Source organism: Vipera ursinii (assembly GCF_947247035.1).
Source record: "Vipera ursinii genome assembly, chromosome: 1".
Lineage (NCBI taxonomy): Eukaryota > Metazoa > Chordata > Lepidosauria > Squamata > Viperidae > Vipera > Vipera ursinii.
In genome coordinates, this window is record NC_139512.1 from 316,426,381 (window position 1) to 316,454,180 (window position 27,800).

Here is a 27,800-nt window from a genome sequence, read left to right on the forward strand (position 1 = left end):
TTATTGGTGTAAATTTTGAAAACTGTGCAATGTATTTTATAAATGAGACATTGTCCTTGATTCTAGGTCATGCTGGCGGAATTCAAAGGTAAAGATGAAGTATATGCTGTGAAAGTCTTAAAGAAAGATGTCATTCTTCAAGATGATGATGTGGACTGTACAATGACAGAAAAGCGGATTCTAGCATTAGCACGAAAGCATCCTTATTTAACACAGCTTTACTGCTGCTTCCAGACCAAGGTAAGCTATCTAGATATATCCCATACCTAACTACTGATGTGGTCAAGGTGTTTGAAGTCTCCTGTGAGCTGAATGATACCCACCGCCTGGATGGTCATACAATTAATAATTTTTTTTTATTGAAAAGTTTTAAAATACAATTTTCCTTTAAAAAACCCCCCTTCCCACTCCCTCCTCCCCCCCTACCTCCCCCCCTGCCCCCCTCCCTCCTCCCCCCCACCTCCCCCCCTCCCCCCCTCCCCCCTACTTCCCAGAGCTAAATACAAGGTATATATATAGAAAAAAAACAAACCTAAGCAACCATATACTAACAACTATAAATTCTAAAATCCATCACTCTCTAGCTTATGTAGGATAAAACAAACCTTAGCAATATTAAATATATATAAAAAACTAAAAAAAAAAAAGACACACTCTCTAGCTTATATAGGATGAAACAAACCTTAATAGTATTAAATATATATTAAAGACAAAAAAAAAACACCTCAACCAAATCAAAAAACTTTAAAGTCAACTCCTCTGTAGTCGGCCGTTCCTCTTCCAGTACCATATCTATAGTTATTCCAAACAAACAAAAAAGAGAAAAAAAAAAAGATTGCGAACAAAACTTTAACCTCCATTTAAGAAACTTCTGTATATTCCACCAATCTTTAATCCAAAAAAAACCTCATCCTTTCCACAAAACCACCACGTATAAAAATATCTTGCGTCTACACCTAAACCTTTTCCCACCTCCCATACTTGACTACTTGACTACATCGTAGAAGTTCCATAGACTTCTGCAAATCCTGCTATTTTCTCTTCTTAGATCGTTTTGCAGCAGCACGCGTCACCCTCTGTTTTATAGACTCATCCGACGAGGTTGTATCTTGATCTCCTCCAACACCGTTGTCTTCTATCTGACCATCTTCAGCCTCTTGATGCACTCCTTCTCCAGATCCCTTTTCAGCTTCCAAAAGTGTTAATGGCGTTGCATTTAAAACATTATTGTAAAAATCTTGCGCTTGCATCACAGTAACCAAACGGTACCTTTTACCTTCGTGCGTCACCATCAACCCCACTGGGATCTCCCATCTGAACCTTATATCTCGTTGCTTGAGCTCTTGCACAAGAAATGTAAAGTCCTTCCTTCTCCTTAGAATCTTTGGAGGAATTTCTTTTAAGACCAAAACTTCTTGATTAGCAATCACAACTTTACTATCATAAGCAGCTTGTATAACTTCATCTCTAGTTTCCCTTTTTGCAAAATACACCACCACATCTCTAGGCAACTTTCTCTGTCTGGCAATCCATGAATTCACACGAAACACTTTATCCATGCCTCCTTTTATTTCAGATGCTGGCTGTTTCAACACTACTTTGAAAGCCTCAGAAACAAGCTGCTTTAGATCTTCCTTAGTATTCTCCTTTAAGCCTCTAATTCTAATGGCAAACTGCATCTGGTAATATTGAGCAAGACTCAGTTCCTTGTCCATTTTATCTTCATTCTCCAATACTTTTGCTTCTAATATAGCATTCTTTTGAGTCAAGTCCTCTAGCTTTTCCTCCAATTCTTCCACACAACGAGCCACTTTACACACTGAAGACAAGATGTCTACCTTCATCTCTCTGAGCTTCTGTTCCATCCTCTCCTCCATTCTCTTCTCCAGTTTCTCCAATTTCTCCTCCATCTGTGCAAATCTATCATTAATTGATTCCAAAATTACCTGGGTGTGTTTTTCAAGAGCATCTTGCAGGTCCTTTGATGTCAATACATCAGGAGGATGCAACGCCTGCAATAATGATTGTTGCACCGGAGAAGTTCCAGCACTCCGAAGAGTTTTAGGGGGTGGTTTAGCCGCCATCTTTTACCAATTGTGACGCAGTTTCACTTCAGTTTTATAATCCAAAAAAAGTCCATCAAGCTGGAGAGTAAAATATAATAATCTTCTTCACCTTTTCCTCTTGTATCGCTCTGCCTGCTCCTTTAATCCATAGTCATTCCTTCAGGCAGGGGTGGTCGCAGACGGCTGGCTCTGCTCCAAGAAGTCAGGAGCAGAGGCGCCGGCCAGCTGGGAGCAGCCCAGGCTACGGGGGAGTTCAATCCTTCAGCCGCCCAAGCCATAAGCTCAGGCGGCCCTGGAGAACTCTACCCCTACCTGGGAGCTCGCCTCCTCCTCTTCTCCCGAGGAGGGGGCTTCAAATTCGCCCGAACAGCTGATCGGCGCTGTTTCGGGCGAAAAAAACAACAGCTGAGCCGCGGGCAGCCCGGGAAGGCTGTCTCCGTCGCCGCGGAGCCATCGGAAGTCGGTCATACAATTAATAATTTAATTATGCCTTAACATTTACAGTTGTCAAAACATGTTAGTAGGAAGGGAATGGAAAGATAAATTATGAAATGCAAATATTTTAACAGATATCTTTGAAATATGTAATTAAGTGCAAAGTTGCATTCTCATTTTTAAAATTACATAAGCAGAGAATTGAAATGGGACAGAATGATGGATTTTGTGTATCTTGTATGAAGCTTGAGAGTCTGTCTCACATTTTACGATGATATAGATTGGTGGAAGATTAATTCATCCATTCCCAGGGAGGGGTTGATTCTTAAGATTCTCCCAAAGTTGTGTTTTGCTGAAGGTTGCTTTCATTTGCCTATTTTGTGAAATTTTAAGTAGAAATTCCTTTCTTTGTTGGGATTTTCTTCACTTTTATATTGAAAACTTATTTTTAAACCATATTTAGAAAGCTATTTCAATTATTCCACCTAATTCTATACTGTAAACTCCTTTATAAATGAATTTAATGGATTTTAATATAAAAATAAGTGTATTGTCCCTCAAATGCCAGAAGATGGCACTAAAGATACAAAAAATACAAAAAGAATTCTTTGCCAGTTCTGTTTCTCCTTTTGAAATTGTTACATAACTTCATAGAAATATTGATAAGTATGGCATTCTAAGCAAATTAAATTTCTAAACTTTCAGAATAAAGTGGTGATTTTTATGATATGAACTGGCAAAATGTCACTTTAAAGCCCTGGTGCAATAGAAATACAAGCATTCCAATCTGATTTATCTTAGGTGTAAGAGTGTTCTGCTTCCAGAAAATTTTAGGTGCCATGGGTCTTGAGAGCAAATAGATATAGTCTAATATTAAAGATCTGAAAACTCTTATATTTGAAAAAAATGTGATACAGTTAAATATGGCTGAGGTCATGCCTTTATTTAAAAAATATTTAGACACTGAGAGGGCCACAAAAGAATGGTCTCCACCAAATGGTGTGTTTCAGGTTTTTATGACTGGATATGTGTTTTGATGCAAATGGCTTTAAAAAAATCAGACTTGTTGCCATAATATTTATTGTTATATTTCGGACGTGTTTGGGCATTTTAGAGGGGGACCATGAATTTTAGGGCTGGGCAAATTTGGGGAAAGAGTATTAAGAGGTGTGATGAGGATGTAGAAATACAAATGTAAATTTACACATTTCATTTTTAAAAATCTATTAGAATACGTTTTTAAAAGCTTCCAGATTAAAATAATGTTAGTAATATAAATAGTTGAATAGACTTTTTTTTTATTCTCAAGTCTCAAAGCCTGGGGAAATGATAATAGCTGCAATTTGTGGATTTCTGTTGTGTTTTTCATTTTAGATTCCCTTCTAAATTTTTTGGTGTGAAATGCTTTTTTTGAACTGCAGGCAAAAGAATATCACAAGAACTTGTATGGAATTGAGTGCTGTACCGAGCATAGTGAAATTTCTGTTATTAAGCTTATTGTGGAAAGAATTCCTTAATCAGAATGTTTGAAATTTGCCTTTCAGATTTTTAAATCTATATATCTCATTTATAGTAGATGCAATAATATTCCTCAGAAAAGCATAACACTTAGTAGTTTATATAGCTGTCTTTCTCATGCTTCACATATACTGTATGAAGTACAGTCTTGTAAGCAGATCAATGTTTTGCAACATCCACTGTTTTGAGATATTGTGATTTGGCTGTCTTGTAAAAAAATTATTGGCATCCTATTTAAATTGGAAGCTTTGCAAATCACAGTCCTAACTACTATAAAGGTAAAGGTAAAGGTTCCCCCGCACATGCGTGCTAGTCGTTTCCATCTCTACTACATTGAGTGGTACAACAAATGAATGCTGATGTCCTTCCTTAATCCTTCTTGAATGTCCAGTGATGCTCTTCCAATTTTCTAATTCTTTATACATGTCTAACACAAACAGAATTTCATGCTACAGACCAATAAAATAATGACACCATTTCTGGGGTTATTTTGGTAACACTTCAAATAAGAAGTTTAGCTCCTTCTACCTAAGCTTTTGAGTTGTCTTTCAAAGTCTGTAATTACCAGTGTTATTCTGTAACACAAATATAGTTCTTCAAATTTGCATTGTCCCATGTAAATATTAATTTCCCAAGGGATGGGACCTCAATCTCTGGACAGCAGAGAATGCCTCTGGTTGTGATGCAAATGGTTCTGGTTGTGATGCACTCTTTCTCCACATAAAAGGTAAAGGTTCCCCCACAGATGCGTGCTAGTCGTTTCCAACTCTAGGGACTGGTGCTCATCTCCGTTTCAAAGCCGAAGAGCCAGCGCTTCTCCGAGGACATCTCCGTGGTCATGTGGCCGGCATGACTGGACGCCAAAGGCGCACGGAATGCTGTTACCTTTCCACCATAGTGGTCCCTATTTTTCTACTTGCATTTTTACGTGCTTTCGAACTGCTAGGTTGGCAGAAGCTGGGACGAGTAACAGGCATTCACTCTGTTACGCAGCACTCGGGATTTGACCTGCCAAACTGCCGACCTTCTGATTGACAAGCTCAGTGTCCTAACCCACTGAGCCACCGCGTCCCTTAACTACTATAGTACATAATTAAAACCAGGGGTAGACTAGAGGCCATGGGTGTCTTTGAGTGCAAAGGTCTCAGGCTGGTAATGCTAAGCAGGTGGAGACTTGCTACTTTTTTTTTTACTCAAGGATGGAATTGTCTTTATTCCCTTATATTTTAATAACATTTCATAGCACATTTGTTTAACAACATTAATCCAGTTGTAGGTCCCAGACTGTAAGATGTTCTTTTTTTCTGTTCAAAATTATAGAGAATTTTGCTAATTTCAGCTATGTGATTAAAAGGAGGTCCCAGAAGTGTGACCTTAAGATGTCCACCATGCACTAACAGTAGCTAATAAAAATACTGGTCTTGCAGCCAAAAATGGCAGATTTAAAGACAGCTCCACAAAAAGCTGTTGTTGTCTCTGGTAACCTTTAATGGAGTTTTGCTGACATTGGGACTGAAATGATAAGGCTTTAAAGATTTGTTTATAGACTCAGGATATGGGAAGAAGAGATCATTTGTTGTATTTCAGGAGAAGTGACTGAAATTGTTTATATGTTGTGATGAAGGAGAAAGTCATTTCTTTTTATTTTTTTCTTTTCCTTTACTATATTTTTATTCCTTTTCTTTTTTTCTTTTCTGTACCTTCAGTGTTTCTTTTTATTCTTTTTTAAAAAAGTTTGTGTTACTTTTTATTGTTGTAATTGTATTTTTTAATAAAATTACTCATAATAATAAAAATAGGGGTCGATACCAATATTGGTATTTGGCATTCTAGGCAAAAGCCAGAGTCCAAAATTTCAAGGATTAGAGCTGAAGCTTGCCTTAAACACTCTTTAATTAAAACAAACTGATAGTGTTGCTTAGTTTGGTTATTGAAATGTCTGCAAGAAAACAACCAAGCTCAGAGGGCACTAGGAACCCCTCTTAAAACAAACAAAAACAATGGTTTGTCAAACTTCCCTCTGTCCAGTGCGCTCCCACAGAGAGGGCCTCCTCAGTGTGCCGCCGATCAAAGAATGCCGATTGGTGGCCCCCAGGGGGAGAGTGTTCTCTGTGGGCACGCCAGACCTTTGGAACCGCTTACCGGTTGAGCTCCGGATGGCCCCCAACCTTCGCTCCTTCCGGCGCGATCTCAAAACCTTCTTTTTCGAACAAGCTGGCCTGATCTGACGGGATGGGGTTGGATTTTTATAAATAGTTTTAATTTTAATATGTATTAATTTTATGGGCATAATGGTTTAATGGCTTTTTAATTTTTGTATTCTGTTTTTATTATGTATTGCCCTGTTCACCACCCTGAGTCCTTCGGGAGAAGGGCGATATACAAATTAAATTATTAAATTAAATTAAATTAAATTAAAACATTTTTGGTTGTCTTCTGCCAGGTAGCTTCCAGCTATCATTTTTATGTATCCACAGTGCTCCTAGTCCTTTTATTGTATTGTGGGTGGAATAACAGAAGTGGCATTGAATGTATATTAAAGTTTTTCTCAGTGTCCAAGCTGACTCAACTTCTGGAATTTTGAAAGGAAAGAAAGATGGCAGCTATAAACTGTTAGGAGAAATGTTTTCAGTAACCATTTGGACCATATAACATTTAGTTCAAGTCAAAGTAATCTAAGAAAAAATGAAATAGGCTGGGTGTTTAGTTAGTGCCAAGGGAACTGCTCATAAGCATATTTGAACACCTATTAGGGATTTCATATTTTCATTAACTTTTCTCTCTCCTTCCCCAAAGGCTTTATGACCATCAGCACTTCAGTTACACCATTCATTCTGGAAGAGTGACAAGCTCCACTACTGCCCCACCCGCTAATATTTATTGTATCTTTCAACAGGAATGTTAACATTTGCTTATTTTACGAATAATTTCTTAATGAGCACAGCTCTCGTTTTCAGTCCAATAAGCCAATTTGTCAGGTCAAAACTCTCTATGTCAGGGCAGAGCTTTACAAAATTCTCTGTCAGGAACAGGGAAAAGGGACAGTGAGTTCACCACAGCAATTTGTGCCAAAAGTGTATTTTATTTTATTATTTTATTTTTTGTTTTATTTTTATTTTGTCTTTGAGGTTTTTTTATTGCAAGTGGTATCAGCAAACATACTTTTCTCATTTTAGCTACCATTTTACCTCTTCTTGAATGCTCCAGAGATATGTTCATCTTGGGAGTATTTTGGAAAGAAGGGAAATAAGCCATTCAGCATCATCTTAAGACCTCAAACAGAATATCTGGAGAATTTTGTTCAAAGTAGCTTTTTTTCATGAAGATCAGTGAATGTCACAGACTTTCTAACAAAAATGTCTTAGTGGAAGGCAGTGATTAGTGTCTCTCCTAAAATTGCGAAACCTTCAAATAAATAATAATTTAAAACCATTGTTTGTAACTAAGAAAGTAAAACATCTAATGAATTCAGCCACAAAATCCATTCATAGCATTGACCAGAGAAGAGGATATTTTTAGCTCAGATTTGAACTATATGGTCCCTGATGTTCTCTGAGTTTGCTTGTTTTCTTGCAGACATTTCATTACCCTACTAGGTAACATCTTCAGTGCTAGAAGGGACTTGAATTTGCTCTCTGTTTATATTCAGTGGCTTGCCTTGTCAGTGTTGATGGGAGAGCTGTTTTCTTCTCGGGTAGTTCCTTGATTAGGATGTTGGTTAGTGTTTTATTGTTTGTATATAAACAGAATTGGATAACAAAATGTCTGCAAGAAAACTACCAAGCTCAGAGAGCATCAAAGACTGTACAGAGTCCTATATTTCTTAAATCAAAAAGGTATATCATTTGTTTATGAGAGACAGAATAATTCTGAACGTTGTACCCAATTTTTTAAAGAGCACCTTGCACCTTGCATATCATATACACAAACACCATTTTCTAAACATTTTTTCTAATTTACCTAAGCAGAAAAATAGATATTTAGTATATAAATTCTTGGGCAATTTACAAATATATAAAACACATCAAGTTGTATACAAAATCAGTACATAGAAAAAGTTCTGACAAAAAATGGGTATTGATTCTTTTCTATGTATCTTTTTTTTAAAGATGAAGAGAGGCAGATGGTAGTAGGATGGTGGGGCCAAAACAGTTTCTCAAAAGTGGCAATATTAATAAATTTAGGATAAAATGGATGCTATCTAGATACCTCATAGCGCTACAAATTATGTTCATCTCAAATGAGTGTGTTCATCTCATTATGACAAATGGATTAGTTTCTCCTAGGAAAAACATCTCTGGACTTGCAGTTATGTTCAGATCCCATTGACAAACTATGCTATAACAACTTTCCAGTCACCAATCTGTACAGACAGCCGTCTACGTTTCTCTAGTAATAATGGCCAGAGGGCCAAGATGTGTCATTTGTGATTTAGAGTGAAAATTAACTTGACTGGCTGGCCGGCCATATATTTGTCTGGGACTAATCAATGGCTTGTAATCCGTTTTATCCAACCATCTATTGTGTAGGTTGCTAGGCAGCTAAACCTGTTGTGAAGATTTTGTTATATGGATGTAATCCACTTAAAGTGCATTTACATTTTCTAATAATTCTGCCATGTGTCGTGTAAGACCCTTGTCAAGGCTCTACTTCATGTTCTGTACCACAGTGAGGATCATTTAGGATTGCCAAGTATCTCTATAGTATAATGATTTTGGGGGGGGGTTGTTTCTATTTAAACTCACAAATCCCCCCCTTTTTTAAAGAAAATCCCTAAAAAGTTCTAGGGAAATAATTTTAGGATGTGACTAAATAATGACTGAAACGTGACAGTGAAGAGTGGAGAACCTTTGGTTGTATTCATAACAGAATACTACTGCCACCAGAATTTCTATAATGTTAATATAGAAATACAGCTTGTGTTTTTTCTTGTAAGGTGGAATCCATCCCAGAGTGATTCAAATATGCATGGCATTAGTAATAGTACTGGCATCTATGCTACTGGTGAGATAGGCTGCAAGGCTTTTGTATCTTTCTGAGGAATAATCACATGATTATTCATATATAACTATATGTAGCTCTGTTTAAGAAACCCAAGTGTGTTTCCTGAACTTCATGTCCAGTATGAAAATAATCTGTTTTAACAATTCTAGAAATCTTGATTCTTTTAGCTTTATGCATATGAAATGTTTTCTGACTGTTGGTACAATTGGCATTTTTGTACAATTTCATATTAATTGCTTACACAGAATCACTTCGAGGATACAGCCTGAACATCCTGTTCAGATAGGTATATACTAACAGGTTATTGGAAATATTAGGGGGTTTGGATCATACAGCTGTGCAAAAATATCTTAACAAATGAACCATTTCCTCAGACATTGCACCAAGGTAGCAAAGGTACAGAAGGAAAACAGGAGAGATTCTAAACAAGTGCTCTATAGACAATGTGATGGCTGAGTCCATTAGTGGTTCTGTGGTACATACAAGCTTCTTCTAAGTCCAATATTACACCTGCCAGTACATCTCTTCTTCTTCTGGTAATACCGTATATACTTGAGTATAAGCCGACTCGAGTATAAGCCGAGACCCCCAATTTTACCCCCAAAAACTGGAAAAAGTTATTGACTCGAGTATAAGCCGAGGCTGGGAAATGCAGCAGCTGGAGGCTGGATCCCCCTGCTGAGATGAGAGAACGGGGTGGCAAGCCGCCGAGAGAATGGGGCGGTGGAGTGCTCCGCCGAGAGAATGGGGCGGCTTGCTGTTCTCTCGGTGCAGCACGGCAGAGGCTGGATCTCGCGAAAGAAGTCTCCGCTGAGCGAGAGAATGAGGCGTCTCAGCGCCCATTTTCTCGGTGAAGACTTCTTTCAGGGGATGCAGCTTCTGCTGCCCCTTTCTCTCAGCTGCCCAGTGGAACAGCTTGCCACCAGAAATCAAGAGTGCTCCATCACTGGAGGTTTTTAAGAAGAGACTGGACATTCACCTGTCTGAGATGGTATCGGTCAGTGGTGGCGAAACTTTTAGAGACCGAGTGCCCAAACCGCAAGCCAAAACCCACTTGTTTATCACAAAGTGCCAAGGCAGCATCGGCATTCTGGTGCCCTCGGGGGAGGGGACAGGGAGGCGCCTCTAAGAGCCGTCTCTGGCACGAAAAAAAAGGGGGAGCAAAAAATGGGCCACCGTACCGCAAGGCACAAAAACGCCAACCGCCGTGCCGCAGGGTGCTGTTCTGAACCAGCCCTCTTCTCGCACCCCTAATCAAAAGAAGAGTCTGGAAAGCGTCCAAGACCAAAAGGCTTCTGCCAAGTTTTAATTACACTGTTACAAGAATACAAGAGCTTGACTTCTCAAACGGAAAAGTTGCTTTCAGCAACCAGCCCCTCCCCAAACACTTCTTTTATAGAGAGCTCAGGGCGTGGTCTCCCTGTGCCTCCTCCCGAGGAGTCCCATAGCCTTTCTTTGTTTGTCCCTGCTCGTCTGCCTCCTGCGTCGGGCGTCCTTGAACAGGGCCAGCTGTGGGTCATCATCCTCCGCACTCTCGGGCTCACACAGCTGAGAAGAGGTTCCCGGCTGAGGACTCTGCAAAGTCTCCAAATCATCATCAGCCGGTTCGTTTCCCTCCTCCCCCACATCTGAGTCCTCCGATACATCGGACCCGGCTGTCGGACCCACAGGCTGGCCCTGAGTCACAACACTATCCCGCACCGCAGGGCCCTTCCCCCGGGTCTGCCGATCCGGATGCGGTCGGGATGGGAACTGTTCGTGAAACGCAGTCACCAACGCAGGGGCATGAACGGCGGTCGCGTCTTCCCATGTGAAGTCCTCCGGCCCGTACCCTTTCCACTCGATCAGGTACTGGAAGCGACCTTTCAGCCAGCGGGAATCCCTGATGCTGGCGACCTCGTACTCGGGGGTGCTGTCGCCATCACGAGGTCCTGATGGGGGAGGTTCCGCTTGGCGAAGTGGACAAGCCGGTTGTTCGGGGACCAACAAGGACCGATGGAAGACGGGGTGCACGCGCAGGGAACGTGGCAGAGTTAAACGATAGGCGACCGGGTTGATGACGGCCTCGACTGGGAACGGTCCAAGGTAACGGTGGTCCAGCTTCCTCGCCGGCCGAGTGGATGGTAGGTTCCTGGTGGACAGCCAGACCCGATCCCCCACCGATAATGGAGGCGTATCCCTTCTCGACCGATCGGCGAACCTCTTGTAGTCGGCCTTGGCCTTCTCCAGCTGCCGTCGCACCAACCGATGGATCGCCTGTAACTCCGCCATGAATTCGTTCGCTGCCGGCTCCGGTGAGTCCACGGGAGAAAGGGGGAAAAACCGAGGGTGATAACCCACATTGGCCAAGAACGGTGTCATCTGCGTGGAGGTGTGCTGCGAGTTGTTAAAGGCAAACTCGGCTATGGCCAAATAGTCCACCCAATTGTCCTGCTGCAGGTTAACGTAGCAGCGCAGATACTGCTCCAAAATGCCGATGACCTTCTCGGTACCCCCGTCGGTCTGAGGATGATGCGCGGACGAGAGGCAAACCTTAATGTCCAACGCCCGCATCAACTCCTGCCAGAAGCGGGCTGTAAACTGGGCCCCCCTATCGGAGACGACTCTATCGGGAAGGCCGTGCAGCCGGAACACCTGTTGGATGAACATGCGACTAGTGGCGCGAGCTGACGGTAAGCCGCGACAGGGGATGAAGTGCGCCATCTTGGTCAACATGTCCACCACCACAAACACTGTCGTGAAGCCGGAGGATGGGGGTAGATCCGTCAGAAAGTCCATGGACACAGCCCCCCAGGGTCTCTTGGGCGTTGGCAAAGGCTGCAGTAAACCAGGCGGGGCCCCTGTCGCTGACTTGGCCTGCCTGCATGGGACGCAGGAGGTGACATAAGACTGGACATCGTGTCGGACTCGGGGCCACCAGAATGTACGGGAGACCAGGTTCAGAGTCTTGAACAGGCCAAAATGCCCCGCAGCCGGGTTATCATGACATTGGCTGAGGACGAGTCCCCTGAGTGGCCCTCCTGGAACATAGAGCCGGTCACGATAATACAGGAGTCCATCCGTGACCGACCAAGGCGAATCTGGCCCCACCTCTTCCTTCCGCTGAGCCACCCACGCCTCCTGCTGCTGCGCCTCCCGGATCCGAGCCCGTATATCCACCGGCTCCCGCACCGCAGCAAAAGACTCGACGGGGATCACGGTCCTGGGCGGAAGCTTGTCTTCCACTCGGGTGTACTCGGGCTTCCTGGACAGAGCATCCGCTCTCTGGTTGTGCCCGCTTGGTATGTACCGCACCCGGAAGTCAAACCTCGCAAAGAAGAGGGACCACCGGATCTGGCGTTGGTTCAAATTCCGAGCGGTCTGCAGGCTTTCCAGATTCTTGTGGTCCGTCCGGACCTCGATTTGATGCCGCGCCCCCTCCAGATGATGCCTCCAAGCCTCGAACGCCGCCTTGATGGCCAGCAGCTCCTTCTCCCAGATGGTATAGTTGCGCTCCGAGGGATTCAATTTCCGTGAGTGATACGCGCAAGGGAAAAGGGTACCGTTGGGCATCGCTGCCTGGAGTAACACGGCCCCAATGGCAATGTCGGAGGCGTCCGCCTCCACGACGAACGGCCGTTGCGGGTCAGGATGCTTCAAGATGGGCTCCTTCATGAAGGCGTCCTTCAAAGCTTGGAACGCCTGTTGTTCGGGGGCGTTCCACTGGAACCGAGTCTTCTTCTGCAGGAGCCGGGTGAGGGGGGCTGTCAAGGCAGCAAAGCCAGGGATGAATGTCCGATAGTAGTTGGCAAATCCAAGAAGTCGCTGAATATCCTTCACGCGACGCGGGGGTTGCCAACTCTGCAACGACTCAACTTTACTCGGTTCCATGGCGATGCCCTCAGGAGAAATGCGGTGACCCAAGAAATCAATGGTCACCTGGTAGAACTGGCACTTCTCCAACTTGGCAAACAGCCGATGTTTCCGGAGGCGCTGCAGGACCTGACGGAGATGCTGATGATGCGCTTCACGCGACGGGGAGTAAATCAGGATGTCGTCCAGGTAAATCACAACAAACTGGTCCAACAGATCCCGAAAGATGTCATTCATAAAATGCTGAAACACAGCGGGGGCGTTGGTCAGGCCAAACGGCATCACCGTGTACTCGAAATGTCCATAGCGAGTACCAAACGCCGTCTTCCACTCATCACCCGGCCGAACCCTGACGAGGTTGTAAGCTCCACGCAGGTCCAGTTTCGTGAAGATCTTAGCCTCCCGGAGTCGGTCCAAGAGCTCGGGGATGAGGGGCAGCGGGTAGCGGTTACGCACCGTGATAGCGTTGAGTTTCCGGTAGTCACAGCAAAGCCGTAACTCGCCCGACTTCTTTTTGACGAAGAGCACGGGCGCAGACACTGGCGAGGACGAGGGCCGGATGAAACCACGAGCCAAGTTCTTCGTCAGGAAGTCCCGCAATGCAGCCAACTCGGGCTCCGACATGGAGTACAAACGCCCCACTGGGAGAGGCGCATCAGGGACTAGGTCAATGGAGCAGTCGTAGGGCCTGTGCGGGGGTAATTGGTCCGCCTCTGACTCGCTGAACACGTCAGCAAAGTCGGACAGTTCGGGAGGCAAGGAAACCCCTGGGGAACCCTCCACCTGGCCGGCACAGATATGGCGGGTGTGGTCCACGCACTGCAAACTTGGGAAGGTGACCAAGTTCTGAGACCAATAGATCTGTGGATCATGCGCCCGGAGCCACGCCAGTCCCAAGACCACGGGGAAGTGCAGATCCGAAGTGACGTAGAACTGAATGGCCTCCACATGGGTACTGATGGCCATACACACGGGTTGCGTGGCGGCCGTGATAGGCCCGGACAGGAGCACTCGACCATCGATGGTCTCCACAAGCATGGGCGGATCCACTGGACACTGGGGAACAGCCCATTTGGCCACAAAGGCCGAATCCATAAAGTTAGTGGTAGCCCCAGAGTCAATTAAGGCATGGACCGGAATCCCCTCTGGCTTGCCAGGAAGGATCAGTCGTGCCTCCAAAATCAAATGCCGTGGAGGTTCACAGGCACCGTCGGAACAACGTCGCTCGGTGTGGATGTTGTGGGTCGCCCGATCTTTCACACCGTCTAGATCGGGCTCGGGCCGTTTCCCGATAGCAAAGCAGGGGACTTTCTCGGGGCAGGCTTGGTCACTGACGCCCGCTGACGCTTCTTCGGGCAAGAAGCAGCCAAATGTCCAGGGTCCCCACAGTAAAAACACAACCCCTCCGATCGTCGTCTGTCCATTTCCGTCACCGATAGATGGGACCTGGCGGCACCCAGCTCCATTGGCTCCTCCCTCTGGACTGGGGGCTCACGCACAACAGGGGCGGCAGGGGTCTGTGGGGTGGCACGGCGACTCTTACGCTGCTGCAGCCGGGCATCGATCCGCAGACAAAGATGGATCAGCCCATTCAGGTCTGAGGGAATGTCCACGCGGGCCAGCTCATCCAACATCTCCTCTGACAAGCCATCCTGAAAGGCATCCACGAGCGCAGCCTCATTCCAGGCGGAATCCTGGCTAAGCAGCCGGAAATCGCTGATATAGGCCTGTAGAGGGCGCTGACCCTGCCTCAAAGCTTTCAGGCGTCGGGTGGCCGTCTGCGCCTTAATCGGGTCCTCGTACATGAGGCGCATATGGTCACAAAACCCCCCAAAGTTATCCAACAAAGGGCTAGGCTGTGCCAACAGAGGCGTGCCCCAACGAGCTGCATCTCCCGACAGAAGGCTCAATACGAATCCCACCTTATCTCGGTCAGTGGGGAAATCAGCTGCTCTCACGCTGATATAAAGCTGGCATTGTCCCAGGAAGGCAGGAAACAGTTCTGGTTTACCAGCAAATTTATCCGGCATAGCTATCTGACATTTCCTCCTGGGTGGGGGGGCAGCATGTACCTGAGCCTGCAGTTGTGCCACCTGAGTGGCCAGCAAGGTGAGTTGCTGGTTGAGCTGGGCATTCTCGGCAAGAAGCTGCTCCATCGTAGTATTAAGGGGTGGGTGGCTGAAAGCAAACTGTTCTGAACCAGCCCTCTTCTCGCACCCCTAATCAAAAGAAGAGTCTGGAAAGCGTCCAAGACCAAAAGGCTTCTGCCAAGTTTTAATTACACTGTTACAAGAATACAAGAGCTTGACTTCTCAAACGGAAAAGTTGCTTTCAGCAACCAGCCCCTCCCCAAACACTTCTTTTATAGAGAGCTCCGGGCGTGGTCTCCCTGTGCCTCCTCCCGAGGAGTCCCATAGCCTTTCTTTGTTTGTCCCTGCTCGTCTGCCTCCTGCGTCGGGCGTCCTTGAACAGGGCCAGCTGTGGGTCATCATCCTCCGCACTCTCGGGCTCACACAGCTGAGAAGAGGTTCCCGGCTGAGGACTCTGCAAAGTCTCCAAATCATCATCAGCCGGTTCGTTTCCCTCCTCCCCCACATCTGAGTCCTCCGATACATCGGACCCGGCTGTCGGACCCACAGGCTGGCCCTGAGTCACAACAGGTGCAGATACAAGGCACCGCATCACGTGAGAACGGGGCTGGGCTAGTGAGTATCACGCAGGCACTAGCCCCGCCCCCTTTGCAGCATGTGCCTGCTCGTGGCCCCGTGCGCGCATGCACGCATGTAAAATGCTTCCCCCTCCCTTTTCTTCCAGTCCACCAACCAACAAGGACCTGCTGCTGGCAGCGGTGGTGGCGCACGTGCCAACAGAGAGGGCTCTGAGTGCCACCTCTGGCAGGCGTGCCATAGGTTCACCACCACTGGTATAGGTCCTCCTGCTTGAGCAAGGGGCTGGACTAGAAGACCTCCAAGGTCCCTTCCAGCTCTATTCTATTCTATTCTATTCTATTCTATTCTATTCTATTCTATTCTATTCTATTCTATTCTATTATTCTATTCTATTCTATTCTATTCTATTCTATTCTATTCTATTCTATTCTATTCTATTCTATTCTATTCCATTCACTTTCTATATTTCTATTCTATTCTATTCTATTCTATTCTATTCTATTCACTTTCTATATTTCTATTCTATTCTATTCTTATTACCATTCTCTATTCTATTCTATTCTATTCTATTCTATTCTATTCTATTCTATTCTATTCTATTCACTTTCTATATTTCTATTCTATTCTATTCTATTCTTATTACCATTCTCTATTCTATTCTATTCTATTCTATTCTATTCTATTCTATTCTATTCTATTCACTTTCTATATTTCTATTCTATTCTATTCTATTCTATTCTATTCTATTCTATTCTATTCTATTCTATTCTATTCACTTTCTATATTTCTATTCTATTCTATTCTATTCCATTCACTTTCTATTCTATTCTATTCTATTTATTCTATTCTATTCTATTCTATTCTATTCTATTCTATTCTATTCTATTCTATTCTATTCACTTTCTATATTTCTATTCTATTCTATTCTATTCTATTCTATTCTATTCTATTCTATTCTATTCTATTCTATTCACTTTCTATATTTCTATTCTATTCTATTCTATTCCATTCACTTTCTATTCTATTCTATTCTATTCTATTCTATTCTATTCTATTCTATTCTATTCTATTCACTTTCTATATTTCTATTCTATTCTATTCTATTCTATTCTATTCTATTCACTTTCTATATTTCTATTCTATTCTATTCTATTCTATTCCATTCACTTTCTATTCTATTCTATTCTATTCTATTCTATTCTATTCTATTCTATTCTATTCTATTCTATTCTATTCTATTCTATTCTATTCACTTTCTATATTTCTATTCTATTCTATTCTATTCTATTCTATTCTATTCTATTCTATTCTATTCACTTTCTATATTTCTATTCTATTCTATTCTATTCCATTCACTTTCTATATTTCTATTCTATTCTATTCTATTCTATTCTATTCTATTCTATTCTATTCTATTCTATTCACTTTCTATATTTCTATTCTATTCTGTTCTGTTCTGTTCTGTTCTGTTCTGTTCTACGTTCTGTTCCAATCCATTCCATATTTTCTATTCCATACTGTTCCACTGTCAGAGCCCATCGGAGGCAACCCAGTCAGCCCAAACAGGAGTTACACTAAGGCTACGCAGCCTCTCCTCTCCTCTCAACCTGAACCCCTCCTTACCTTTCCTTTTATCTGCATCCTATTTTTAACTGCCGGCTCTGCCCTGCCCTATTTTGTCCTTGAGCACTCGTGAGCTCATCAAGAACAGAAGGTAACCGTGGTTGGAAAGGCAGGGCAAGATCTGCAAGATCCCCATTTGCATTTGACTTTGCCATCCCATCTGGTTCGAGATAACACACCACACACACACACACACACACACACACAGAGAGAGAGAGAGAGAGAGAGAAAGAGAGAGAGAGAGAGAGAGAGAGAGAGAGAGAGACGCACACCTCAGCAAAAAAGAAAGAAAGAAAAAGAAGTAGTAGAAGAGGCAGAGAGCCCCTGTGGGTAGGAGTGAGGATGGGGAGAAACAGCAAGAAGACCGGGTGGGGTGGGGTGGGTTAATCACTAAACCTTCCAGTGTTTAACCAAAGCAGCTTTTGCATTTGTCAAGCTCTGCTAGCAGGGCACTGGACGGGCCTGGCGGAGCTGCTGAAGGTGAACGGGAGAAGGTGAGTCTTCGCCGAGAAAATCTCAGCGCCCATTTTCTCGGCGAAGACTTCTTTCGGGGGATGCAGCTTCTGCCGCCCCTTTCTCTCAGCTGCCCAGCTAAGAGAAGGGGTGACAGAGGCTGGATCCTCCGAAACAAGTCTCCGTGAGACAAGAGAACAAGGCGTTGGAGCGCTCCGCGAAGTGTGGGGTGGGGAAGCTTGCCGCCCATTGTCTCAGCGACGAAGACTTCTTTCGGGGGATGCAGCTTCTGCCGCCCCTTTCTCTCAGCTGCCCAGCTAAGAGAAGGGGTGACAGAGGCTGGATCCTCCGAAACAAGTCTCCATGAGACGAGAGAACAAGGCATTGGAGCGCTCCGCGAAGTGTGGGGTGGGGAAGCTTGCCGCCCATTGTCTCAGCGACGAAGACTTCTTTCGGGGGATGCAGCTTCTGCCGCCCCTTTCTCTCAGCTGCCCAGCTAAGAGAAGGGGTGACAGAGGCTGGATCCTCCGAAACAAGTCTCCATGAGACGAGAGAACAAGGCATTGGAGCGCTCCGCGAAGTGTGGGGTGGGGAAGCTTGCCGCCCATTCTCTCAGCGACGAAGACTTCTTTCGGGGGATGCAGCTTCTGCCGCCCCTTTCTCTCAGCTGCCCAGCTAAGAGAAGGGGTGACAGAGGCTGGATCCTCCGAAACAAGTCTCCGTGAGACGAGAGAACAAGGCGTTGGAGCGCTCCGCGAAGTGTGGGGTGGGGAAGCTTGCCGCCCATTCTCTCAGCGACGAAGACTTCTTTCGGGGGATGCAGCTTCTGCCGCCCCTTTCTCTCAGCTGCCCAGCTAAGAGAAGGGGTGACAGAGGCTGGATCCTCCGAAACAAGTCTCCGTGAGACAAGAGAACAAGGCGTTGGAGCGCTCCGCGAAGTGTGGGGTGGGGAAGCTTGCCGCCCATTCTCTCAGCGACGAAGACTTCTTTCGGGGGATGCAGCTTCTGCTGCCCCTTTCTCTCAGCTGCCCAGCTAAGAGAAGGGGTGACAGAGGCTGGATCCTCCGAAACAAGTCTCCGTGAGACGAGAGAACAAGGCTTTGGAGCGCTCCGCGAAGTGTGGGGTGGGGAAGCTTGCCGCCCATTCTCTCAGCGACAAAGACTTCTTTCGGGGGATGCAGCTTCTGCCGCCCCTTTCTCTCAGCTGCCCAGCTGAGAGAAGGGGGTGACAGAGGCTGGATCCCCCGAAACAAGTCTTCGCCGAGAAAATGGGTGGCAAGCTTCCACCGCCCCATTCTCTTAGCGGAGGCTTGCAGAGGTGGCGGCGGAGCTGCGCACGCAGCTCTCCAAACCGCCGCAGCCCGTTTGGAGAGCTGCTGCCTTCGTCCATGTTTGATGAAAGCAGCAGCTCTCCAAACGGGGGTAGAAGTTCTTTTTTTTGTTGTTGTTGACTGGAGTATAAGCCGAAGTGGAGTTTTTCAGCCCAAAAAGTGGGCTGAAAAATTCGGCTTATACTCAAGTATATACGGTAACCATTTTTCCGCACTAAGCAAATACAATTCGTATTATTGTTAGTAAACGTACAGTTGTATATCAACATTTGTTACATTTTTCTAATAATATCAATAATATCAGTTTAAAATATCTTTTCTAGCCAAAACATATCTTAATTGCATTTGTACTCAATTTCCACTTATTTAATCCATATCCTATTTTCGTTTTTTTTAATTTCCCATCCATGTTCAAAGTATCCCAATCATTTATAATTTCAAATCAAGTTACATTTGTGCAACCAAAAGCATCCCTTATTCAAAGTTCTTAACATATTCTTATTTCCCTTTTCATACCAAGATATAATATTCTGATTACAAATCCTAACTATCTAGTTATAATAATACTTCTATTTCTAACAATCTACACTTAACCATATTCAAACCTCTAATTAATAATATAGCATCCCCTCTAATAGGTCAAAGCTTCTGTTTCCTTCAATCTTTCTCTAACTTTCTTTCTTTGCCAACTAACTTTCCAAGTCAGTACATTTGGATCATCAAATAATTATCTATCTATCTATCTATCTATCTATCTATCTATCTATCTATCTATTTGAAACAACAGAAACAATTTGGTTAAAGTGTTTTTGGAAGAACTAGCCCATTGATAACAGACAACTTTGTCCCCCAAAAAGTAGAAAAGGGAACTAGGGGATCAGCCATATTGGACTTAATTCTCACTAACAGAGATGAAATGATAGAAGATTTTGAAACCACAGGAACCTTGGAGAGGAGTGACCATGCAGTATTGGAATTCAACGTTATGGAAGCACAAGCACTAGAACACAGTCAGACTAGAGTCTTGGACTAGAGCTAATTTCAACAAACTTAAGAGAGAGCTTGGGAAGGATTCAATGGATGACAATCCTCAAGGGGAAAACAACTCAAGAAGCTTGGGAAATTTTGAAAAGTAAGATTATAAAAGCCCAGTCTAGCACAATACCAACGAAAAATAGCTCTCAAAAGAAACCAGCATGGCTGCATAAAGAACTCTCTGATAAATTGAAAGACAAAAAGGACAAGTATAAAAAGTGGAAAGACAGGCACATAACTAAGGCAGAATATCAGTAAATAGCCCAAGCCTGCAAAGATTTAGTGAGGAAAGCTAAGGCAATAAAAGTCAAAAATAAAAAAGAGCTTCTTTCAACATGTAAAAAACAAGAAAAAGTTAAGGAAATGATTGGTCCACTAGTGGGAGAAAGTGGCAAGAAGGTGACAAGCAACAGGGAGAAAGCAGAACTACACAACTCATTTTTTTGCATCTGTATTTACACAAAGGGAAAAAACAGTCCAACCTATCAAAAACAGTACCGTAAAAAACAATTAGAAACACAAGTTAAGATAGGCAAGAAAATGGTAAGTGAGCACCTGTCCAGCTTAGATGAGTTCAAATCACCAGGACCAGATGGTGTATACCCCAAGGTTCTGAAGGAACTGGCAGATGTGATCTCAGAACCACTGAACTATATCTTTCAAAGATCCTGGAGCACTGGGGAACTACCAGAAGACTGGAAAAGAGCTGATGTAGTTCCCATCTTCAAAAAAGGGGAAAAATGGATCCAGGAAACTACAGTACAGACCTATCATCCTGACCTCAATACCTGGGAAGATCTTTGAACTGTGGTCCCCACAGTTCGAACTGTGTGGGATTATAGAGGTGACATGGCTTTAAGCTGCCTCTTTCTGCAAATAATTAAAACCCGGAGAGATTGCTCTTGTCAACTTGGGAACTCAAACCTTTTTTTAGACACAATGCTTGTTTGAGTGGTAGCTATTGTGATTGCTTCTGCTATTTACTTTGACTCTATCTATTTATCTGTCTGTCTATCTATCTATCTATCTATCTATCTATCTATCTATCTATCTATCTATCTATCACATTTAAGAGAGCTGTGACGGTGCAATGGTTAGAATGCAGTATTGCATGCTAACTCTGCCCACAGCCAGTAATTCAATCCTGATGGGCTCAAGGTTGACTCAGCCTTCCATCCTTCCAAGGTCAGTAAAATGAGGATCCAGATTGTTGGGGGCAATATGCTGACACTGCAAACTACTCAAAGATTGGTAAAGCACTATGGAGTGGTATATAATTCTATGTGTTATTGCTATTGCTATTTAGAGATCACTTATCTCATTCATAGATGGGATAGCAGAACTTGGTGTAAAGACTTACTTGAATGCTTTGTATGGAAATAGTCCCAATCCTATCCATGATAGCTGTTGGTAGGGAGTAGAAAAGAGAGCCATTGCAAGAAGGAGGCAGAAGTGAGCTAGAGAAACTAATAGTTTTAGATTACAAGAATATCTTTATTATAAAAATTTTCCTCTGCCTTAGACAGTTAAGAGATATGCATGTCTGTATGTTTCTAAATGTCTGAGACATTTCCATCCTGTCTTTCAAAATACTTTTTCCAAAGGAACTTACAGAAAAAAACAAGACTTTAAATTGATTGACAGAACACAAATTATTTTGCCCCGATTAAAAGGGTAAAAGCAAATATATCACATGTTTTCTGTCCAAAAATTAATTCCATAAGATTTTTTAAACCAACCATTGAAGAGCTAATAGGATTTAATTTTAAAAATAATAAAGGAGTTATATGAAGATTAATTCTATATGACCCACAAGCCTCAGCTGATACTTCTAATTGTGATTCTGCATTTAGTGCAAGTTATCAGTCATTTGCAGTGAAGTTGGTGTTGAGGGGAGAAGGTACTTGATATGGTGCTTTGCACATGCCTCTCAGTTCATGGAATGAAAAGCCTAAATGTTGTTCAGCAGCAATTGGACAGCTGATTCTGAAGTTGTTTGGAGGGTATATTGAATGTAAAAAGAGCTGCTATATCAGGGAAGAAGCCTCAAGGAGATATGACACCAATCATGAATAGGCTGGATGAACTTTAAGAGGAAAGAAAGGCTTGAAATTGGTATTCCTGACAAAATAATTAGACCTATCTTGTTATCTAATTGTAAATACTAAATTTGTAGTTGTAGGCAGGTGATGTATCTTGCGATCCATGTAGGAAAAAATACTGTTAATTTTTAATTTTAGCCATATGTTCTCAGTTCCCTTCCCTAAATTTTGCAAAGTACAGACAACTAATGTTAGTGTGAAATGTCCAAACTAGACAATAGCTCTTGAGCCTTTGCTGAGGAACTGATCCTTGGAAAATTTTCATTAGATGAAACCACTGACTTTTACAGATATCTGAAATGATCTATCTGTGGGAAATACTGAGAAAGAATTGTTCTCTTTAGTTTAGATTAAAGCTGCATTGTTATGTATATATAAAAAATTGGTGTAGTTCATATATCCTTAAGGCTGATTTGTGAACTCAACCATGAGAGTAATCCAATATCCATACTTTGTTTTCCTTTGTCTGAATAACTCCTATTTAGGATGACAGTGTAGATTTTAGAAAGATCCACAAGGGATGCCAAATTCCTGTATGTTTCTTTTCATTGGTAGCAAGTCATACTTTGCAATGAGGTAGCATGAAACTCTCAACATGCAAGACTTTTGCCTTCCAAAAGTTGACTACACTCTAGGAAGGACAAAATTAATTGATTTGCAAAATGAACAAAATTGTGTTATATTCCTACTGTTTTGTCCCACATTCCAATCAAGCAGTCCAACCAATTTCTGGTGGAAAGACCTAAGGACAGCATCCCTTTCATATGATTGGTCCTCTGTTATAGGGTTTTCAAACCTTCTGCCGAGAACTTGATGGACTTATGTAAGAGACTAACAGCAAAAAAAAAAAGTTTACATTGAAAGTAGCCAACTGCATTCGTAGCAATTTTTTGAAGATAGAGTATAGATTTTTCTCAGCTAATGTTCATAAATGTCTTGCCTTCTGATTGGTTACTCTATATGTGTCTGAGAGGCAAGAGCAAAAGGGAGAAAATAGTAGCCATGATTTTTATCTAGTAAAATGCTCAGACACACAGTGTTCTTCCATGAAAAAAATGCTACATTCACCATGCATGTCCTGCCATTTGCAAGGGCATCCTGTTTAACTCCTGCTTCCCCCTTCTTCCCTTGAGCAAGGTAAATGGAGAATTTGGATTGTGCAGTTCAGGTTTATTTTTTAAAATAAATAAATAAATTGCTGCTTATGTCCAACAAGGCTTTGGAAATCTTACATCCTCAGCACAATGGGCTTTTATACATATTTTCCTTGTGAAGCTCACAAACAGCATATAAGAGCAAATAATGGTTTCCAAGTGGTATATGGCTAATAAGAGTAATAGCTACTAATATTCCTGTCTTCTCCAAATTTATTTAAATATGACCTTGTCTTTAACAGGGAAGATCATTTCAAGTAAAACTATACCTGATTCAAAATAAATTATAAATGCACTTATATTCCAATAACCATGTGAAATAGATCATATTACTTACATTTGGCAGCTGAAGAACTGCCTATTATGATGAAGATGATGACAACAATAGATTAATGGTAGGTTTAACATCAGTTCTTTGAAGTTTCCTTTCTAAATGATAGTCAAAATAACTCTTTTGAGACCATGTTTTATCCAATTTGATTTCTTTGTATGTATAAAAAGAGTTGAAAACCAATGACCTTCAAATTGGTAACGTAATAAGTGTCCAGAGGGAAGTCATAGATATCCCATTTCCAGAAACATCAATATACTTCAGTAAAATAAACAGAAATTTCCACCATTGACCTGGAGTCCGACAGCATGATGAATAAGTTTGCACAACCAGTGTTTGTTTTTCCCTTTCTGCGATTGTTTGGTAGAATTTGGCAGCAGGTGGAATTAACTTGGTTCTTTCTTTAAATGTGAACAGAAGCTCCTGAACGGTATTGTTAAAAGTATTTTTTCAAGAGTTTGGAGATTTTTTTTCTTTGTTTCTTTGTGATATTTGTATACTGCCCACTTCAGAAGAATTCTTCATGGTTTACGACAGACATGTCAAACACAAGGCCCGGGGGGCAGATCCGGCCCGCGAAGTGGTTTCATGCGGCCCGCGAAGCCATCCTGGAAACAGTGAGGGAACGGCCCCCACTGCCTTGGCCCTGGCCCAGAGACCCTCCTTCTGCCACAGACCCTCAGATCTGTCCCACTCCTGCCCAGGCCCCCATAGGCACCCTTGATGCGAATGATGTAGAGCTGGCCACGCCCACCCAGTAGGCCATGCACACTCTGGCCACGCCCACCCAGTAGGCCATGCCCACCCAGGCCACACCCACCTGGCCCCTTGAGGGCAACTGCAATGCTGATGCGGCCCTCAGTGAAATTGAGTTTGACACCCCTGGTTTACGACATGCCAAACAAACTGCTTGAAAATTCAAAAATTCACTCTCCCCCCCAATCATTATACAGAAAGCAGTTTCCCTAGCTGTTCATCAGTGAAAAGCTCTAAGGAAAAGCTGTCTTAACTGCTCTTTAAAAATATGGTAAATCTCTGGAGGTAAGCTGCCTATCAGAGATAAGCTGCTCACCCCCCAAAAAATAATAATAATACTGTATCTGGAAGTAAACATTCCATAGTCCTGGGGCATACCCTCGAAGCATCTTGTCTAGTCCCACCCCACAATCTCACATGGGCTATTCTCAGTATCCCTATATGGGATAAATAAACTAGACGAATTTCTGTTTGAAATAGATGGTCTTACAGATATCTTAGCATACAAAATATGCTTGTATCTATTTTTGTGCATGTAATTTCATGCTTATATCTCCCAATACCTACATTTCAATTGTACTTTTGTATTATAAACTATAGTTCAGAATTCTTAGACGTGTATATTTCACCAGATTCGTGTTTTTAAATCTAAAATTTACACTTACTTTCATATAAAGAATAAATGTGTCATTTATTAAATAGTTTAATATTATTGTTAAACACTGTATTGAACTTAAATTAGGCAATATATTTTTGAATTGCAACCAACAACTCTTCATGATAAGCTATTATTCTATAAAGTCACTGATCTTTTTCAATGAGAGACGCAGAGGCGGGGTTCAAATTTTAAATTTTAAACTCTTTTGGGGCTATTAATTTAATTTTATTTTAATTTGTACATTGCACTGTTTTAATTTGCCCTGTAAACCGCCCTTTGTTTTTTCAGCACTGCTTTAGTCAGTTGTGTAGTTTAGCCTTTGCCTACATTTTCTCTAGAAGGGACGCGGTGGCTCAGTGGGTTAGGACGCTGAACTTGTCGATCGGAAGGTCGGCAGTTTGGCGGGTCGAATCCCGAGTGCCACGTAGCAGAGTGAGCGCCTGTTACTCGTCCCAGCTTCTGCCAACCTAGCAGTTTGAAAGCACGTAAAAATGCAAGTAGACAAATACTGTAGGGACCACTACGGTGGGAAGGTAACAGCGTTCCGTGCTAGTCATGCCGGCCACATGACGTCCTCGGACAAGCGCTGGCTCTTTGGCTTTGAAACGGAGATGAGCACCGGCCCCTAGAGTCAGAAACGACTAGCATGCATGTGCAGGGGAACCTTTACATTTTCTCTCCTACTGTTTCTTCATTGTTTTGTCTGCTGATAAGTGGTTACTAGCTTTTGCATGTAGATTTAAGTTTCCTATAACTTGTTCATCTATTTTATTTTCTAAGTGCTTACTTGATTGTTCTTTTTTGTTGTTGTTGTTTTCTTTTGTTTTCCAAAGTTGCGCTCCTGCTGAAGAATGGGAAATTCTTCTGTTCTGGCCATTCAGATTCCAGAGGTCTGGGGGCAACTTAACTTCTTTTTCACCTGGGAAGACAACACCCAAATAAAGCAGAAATGAAGTAGAGGGGATGGGAGAGTAGAGTTCTTATAAATGGATTCTGCCATGCTTGTGCTGCATGTTGGTGACAGGCAATCTGCTGCAGGTCTACAGTAGATGAGTAAATAAGCTGGACATTTCTAAAACATCTGAGGTTTGCACTTACACCTTGTGAAACCGTCAGTCAACATAATTCACAATCATGTACGTATGGACTGCACTTAGATGTCCTTTAAACACAACATTTCCCTCATCAGCAAGCTTTTGTGTGGGAATTAAGATCCTATTTAGTTGCCAGCAAAGTTACAGGATCTACATCATCAAAAAACAAGTGAAGTTTTCCTTTTAAGAACTCTTGTGGTCTTTAAAAAAAAATCCTTTTAATGCCTCACATCAGATTGCACTTTTGAACAAAAGGCATAGTGGCTGGTATGCAATCATCCAACACACCCTGTTTTCCCTTGCCACTTGTTTAACAAAGGGCAGGTGGGCAGTCATTCAAAGTAAATATTACAATATTTGGCCAAAGTTCTCCTTTTCTCCCAAGAAATGTGTAGCTGTTTTGTTCTTGTTAAGAGTGGCACTTTCTCACTCTCCGCTACTTTTTCCAAGAAAGCTCATTTATTTCCTTATATGAATGTCAGCAATGGTTGCTAATTTCCAATCATCAGAATGCATTAGATTCTCATTTATGTTAATTCATAGTGGTTAAAACAAGTTAATATAGTAGTCATGACAATGCGATAAAATCTCTGTCTGGTTTTTAAGGGTATGGTGATATTTTTGACCAAACATTGAAGATACCCCTCATTTTGATTAGGGATTTACTGAGGAAGATGAAAGATATTATTGTGTGATGAAACATACTGATGAAATAAAATAGAATAATACACACATACATGGACACATATGCACACGTGTTTCTTTAGTTTGGACCATATGTTTGTTAGTGTGACTTCTAACTCTTTCTGAAAAGTCCGAGGATTGTGTATTTTGAAGTATTTGTTTTGGAGATTGGTAAAATTTCTTGCTGATCATTGCAGTACATATTTTAAAAAAGACTGCCTTAGCAGTCTTTACAATGCATAAAGCATGCATGTTTACAAAGCATGTTTTGTGAGAATATACAACTCTTCTTACCATCATCCTCTGTTGTACACACATTTTAAAAAGGGGGAGTTCACAAAGTCTTTGTCACAGAATGTTACAACATTACAGTATTTCCTCTGCTTAAGTGAATTTCAAGAAACCAGCTGTTTAGAAAAAGGAAAATGCTTATTGTTGAAATTCGCCCTTTCCTTCTGGTCAAGGTTAACCATGCTTTCCTACATTGGCGCCGCCTTTGTAATGTTTCCCTAGATATTTACAGCAATGCCTTTTAAACTTGAAAATGAAGACTGTGTCTGAATATTGACTTTAATTCTTTTTTTTTCTTTAACATTGAAGTGCTACATCCTCTTCATCTTGTCCTTCCACCTCCCAAAATTCCAGGCATTATGAGTCATCATTTTTGTAACACCTCTCATGTTTTATCTCATTCATCTTCCCAAATTCACATGAGCTAATTTTCTGAACATTTTATGGTGATCCATTAATTTGAAAGGAGAGAGCAGGAATTGCACTCCTTTTCTGAATAAACCCAGACGGTCAGCTGATCTAGAAAGAATCCTGAGAGTGACTTGGATTAGCCTATAACTCTGTTTCCACAATGGTTAATCTGGTGCTACTGGAAGCATGCAAGTCACATACAGAATCACTTCAACAGTGTGATGGGCATCATCAGAATAAAATGGCATCCGTCTTTTCCTATCCAGAATCTGGTATTTGAGTCTTTTGCAGAGATATTGGCTTGCAAGACCTTTTGGTTGATTTTCATGTCAG

At 42.5% G+C, this 27,800-nt stretch overlaps 1 protein-coding gene across 2 annotated transcripts in view; it reads left to right on the top strand.

Annotated features, from left to right (window-relative positions):
- Window positions 1-27,800, top strand: part of PRKCE (protein kinase C epsilon) — a 338,032-nt gene that overhangs the window by 254,660 nt on the left and 55,572 nt on the right. For both annotated transcript variants that reach the window (XM_083361586.1, XM_083361587.1), the window contains one exon: window positions 67-240. In XM_083361586.1, coding sequence (XP_083217712.1) covers window positions 67-240 — 174 coding nt within the window. The remainder of the gene's footprint in view (window positions 1-66; window positions 241-27,800) is intronic.